The sequence below is a fragment of the Tasmannia lanceolata genome, unplaced genomic scaffold (genome assembly GCF_043159265.1).
Source record: "Tasmannia lanceolata isolate RefF3 unplaced genomic scaffold, GAP_Taslan_0.1 ptg000037l, whole genome shotgun sequence".
In the NCBI taxonomy this organism is placed as follows: domain Eukaryota; kingdom Viridiplantae; phylum Streptophyta; class Magnoliopsida; order Canellales; family Winteraceae; genus Tasmannia; species Tasmannia lanceolata.
The window spans coordinates 50,247,967-50,251,662 of NW_027518714.1; the positions used below are offsets into that span (position 1 = coordinate 50,247,967).

The 3,696-nt window shown below is 42.3% G+C and overlaps 1 protein-coding gene across 1 annotated transcript; it reads right to left on the reverse strand.

Annotated features, from left to right (window-relative positions):
* Positions 1-386: 386 nt before the first annotated feature.
* LOC143861535 (uncharacterized) lies at positions 387-1,355 on the reverse strand. Its single transcript, XM_077372449.1, has one exon. It carries the CDS (start codon positions 1,353-1,355, stop codon positions 387-389), a length of 969 nt encoding a protein of 322 aa, XP_077228564.1.
* Positions 1,356-3,696: the final 2,341 nt, after the last annotated feature.

The following is a 3,696-nucleotide window of genomic DNA, read 5'->3' on the forward strand; positions in this document are numbered from 1 at the left end:
GCTGAAAGGAGGCTTTGAGTAGCCAAAAAAACCGTGGAAGGAAAGCCTTTATGTGGGTAATTCCTTTTTGACAGTTGATCCGCAGGGCAGTTTCCTTCTCTCTAAGAATGGGAAATTCTCCAATTCAGATGATCCAGATAGCTTCTGATTTTTCTAAGGGTTTGTTTTTGCTTCCAAGGGACACTTACAATTCCAAGGATGATATCCACCGCGAGTTTTGAATCCGATTCGATCCATAATTTCAGACAGTTCATAGACAGGGCAAGGACGATCCCTCTTTCAATAGCCTGCAATTCCAGCTCATAGATTTCCTTTTTGTCTACATTGATTGAGAAGAGATTTTTAATCATACCTTGATTATCTCTGATAAGGCCCCCCAGACCGCCTCAAAGTGAATCCAAAGATGCGTCCGAATTCAGCTTCAGTTCATCTTCATTTGGCGGAGACCAAGAGCAGTATCTGCTAGAAGGATCGTCAGGGATGTGTTTGTATTTAAGATTTGTAGCCGTTGAGATGTTTCTTGGAGAGATCTTGTCTTTGATTTTCAGCCCATTCATCTTGATGCTGATCTCCGTGAGGATTTGATTAAGAACTAACCTCTTGTGCTTCTCAGAGGATTCAAAAATTCTTCTGTTTCTTTCCATCCAGATGTTATGAATCAGAGGGCTAAAGCATAGCTTGAAGGCCACTGTGGCCTGCTCTTTCCCTTTTGAGTGGTGTCTGAGCCAATCTTCTTCAGCCAGAAGGGATTGATTTTTAGCTCTATGATGACCATTCCGCCATAGGATTGATTTCCAAAGCCAGGCTGAATAGCTGCATTTGAAAAATAGATGATCAATTGATTCTGCTGCCGATTTGCAGAGGGGGCAGATGGGATCAATAACAGCACCCATTTTTATAAGTCTGTCTTTTGTACTGAGCTTCTGCTTTAGAGCCTTCCACGTAGTAAGGGCATGGGTAGGATTATTTCCAGCAAACCAAACAGAGGATATCCAAGGGGGCTTACCAGATTTCATTCTGAGAGTTTCCCACCCAATCTTTGTTGTGAAAACTCCATCAGTGGCCGGCTTCCAAATAGGAATGTTTATCGCATCCGAGTTAAGCATGGCTTCCATTATCAGAGTTTTTGCTTCACGGAGAGAAGGATTGTCTAACAAGGGGTTCCAGGTTCCATCTTTGAAGATTTCAGAGAGGAGATTCAGGGAGCTGAGGGAGTAGTCAGTCCGGCTTCTCGGGATAAGGGAGGATAGGGTGCCAGAAGGGTGCCAAGGTTGGTCCCATAGGTCAATATCATCCTCCAAACCAATTTCATAGCAGGTAAAAGGTTTTGCATATTCTCGAGCTCTGAGGATCATCCTAAGGCCCTAAGATGGCTTTGATGGCATCGGCAAAGTCCATATGTTCTTATCTTTGACATATTTGGAGTATATCCACTTTGTCCACAGAGAATTATTTTCCTGGAGCAGATGCCATAGTTGCTTAACTTGAAGAGACCTGCTTAATTCATCTAACTTTCTGATTCCAACTCCCCCTTCAGGTTTGGTTTTGCACATGTCAGCCCAGCTTACTGAGTGAAATCTTTTCGAGCCTTCAGATCCTCCCCAAATGAAGTCTCTGAAAATTTTTTCCAACAGAGTGAGGATGCCTTTTGGAAGGGCAAAGGAGGCAGCCCAGTAGATATGAAAAGTCCTGAGAATTGATTTAACAAGCTCGATTCTGCCAGATTGGGTGAGATATTTGCTGCTCCATTGATGAATTTTTTTCCTGACTTTGGAGACCAGAGGAGTGCATTCATTTGCGGAGAGCCTGGAAGAGATTAAGGGCAGACCCAAATAGCGGATGGGCAGCTTTCCTTCAGTTATGCTCAAGGAGTCACATATTTCTCTTCTGGTTTTAGGGCCAGTGCTAGCAAAGAAAATTTCACTTTTTCCTTTGTTTGCCTCCAATCCAGTTACCTGTGCAAAATAGCTCAGACAATCTAAAATTTCATTAGCACAAGAGGTGGATCATTTTGCAAAGACCATTAGGTCGTCTGCAAAAAGGAGGTGATTGATTTCAATATTTCCTTTGTGAAATGGCGATTTAAGCCTGTTTTGGGAGGAGGCTTTTTCAAATATAGTGGACAACATCTCCATTGTAATGCAAAAAAGCAGAGGGGACAGAGGATCACCTTGTCTTAGCCCATTTGAGGAGGTAAAATATCCATGAGGGGTGCCATTAATAAGAATCGAGAATCTGAGCTTGTTTATGCATTCGGAAATCCAGTGGATCCATTTATCATCAAAGCCTTGCATCTTCATGAATTCCAGGAGGGCTTTCCTGTTTACATTGTCAAATGCTTTTGCCAAGTCAAGTTTTAAGCACATTGCATTTGGGGACCGAGGGGAGTGGAAGTTATGGAGGAGGTCATGGGTTAGGAGGATATTATCTTGAATTTGTCTTCCTCTTATGAAGGCCGTTTGAGCTGGATGGATGAGGGAGTCCATGACATTTTTGAGCCTATCAGCAAGGATTTTAGAGATAGTTTTATAAACAAAATTGCAAAGTGAGATAGGTCTAAATTTGTCTGGAGAAGAAGCATCAAGACATTTGGGGATAAGACCAAGGAAGGTGGAGTTGATTTCAAAGAGGAGAGTACCTTTTTCAAAGAAATTCAGCACTGCTTTGGTGAAATCATCTTCCACCAGGTACCAGAAAGTTTGAAAGAAGAAGGCATTAAAACCGTCTGGGCGAGGGGCTTTTTCACCATTAGCTCTGAGGACCACTCCTTTAATCTCTTCCTTAGTAACAGGTCTAGATAACAGATCAGCTTCTTCTTCATTTAGAGTTCTGAGGGGAGGGGGAGTTTCTGAGGATTGTGCTTTTCCATTATTTAGAATTTTTTTGAAGAACTGTACAAGAGAATCCGAAATCTCTAATGGGTCAGAAGATTGGGTGCCATCCTCTCTGTTGATTGCCAAGATATGATTGTTGTGTTCTCTGGATTTAAGAGCTGAGTGAAAGAACTTTGAGTTTGATTCCCCCAGTTGTAGCCATTGGATTCTAGATTTTTGCTTCAGCATGGATTCTTCAAGGGCGGAAACTTTGAGGAATTCAGTTCTCAAATCATCCTCCAAGGCAATGAGGGGGGGATCAAGGGGACTTCCTTGCAGCAATATCTGGGTTTCTTCAAGCTTACTTCAAATTATGGGGGTGCGAATGTCAATACGCCCAAAAACTTCTTTATTCCACACTTTCAGATAAGTCTTTACCTCTCTGAGCTTTTTACAGAGTTGGTACATTGGGTTCCCATCAACATTTATACTCCAGGCCTTTTCAACAATGGGGAAAATTGATAGATCTTCAACCCACATGTTCATGAATTTGAAAGGCTTTGGACCACGATTGGTGAGAGAATCAAGTGAGATTGAGATTGGGCAATGGTCAGATATTCCAGGGGGAAGGAAAGCTGCAAGGGAAGCAGGGAAAGATTGAAGCCAGAGGGAATTTACCAAGGTTCTATCGAGCTTTGCCAGCTTCCTGTTTACTTTTGATCTGTTGTGCCAAGTCCAAGTTTGGCTATTTGATCTAAGATCCGAGAGAGAGCAGTTGGAGATACATTCATTAAACTCTTCCATTTCACTTTGATGGTGGTTTGTGTTCCCAATTCTCTCATTTGAATATCTAACCACATTGAAGTCTCCCACCAGGATCTAG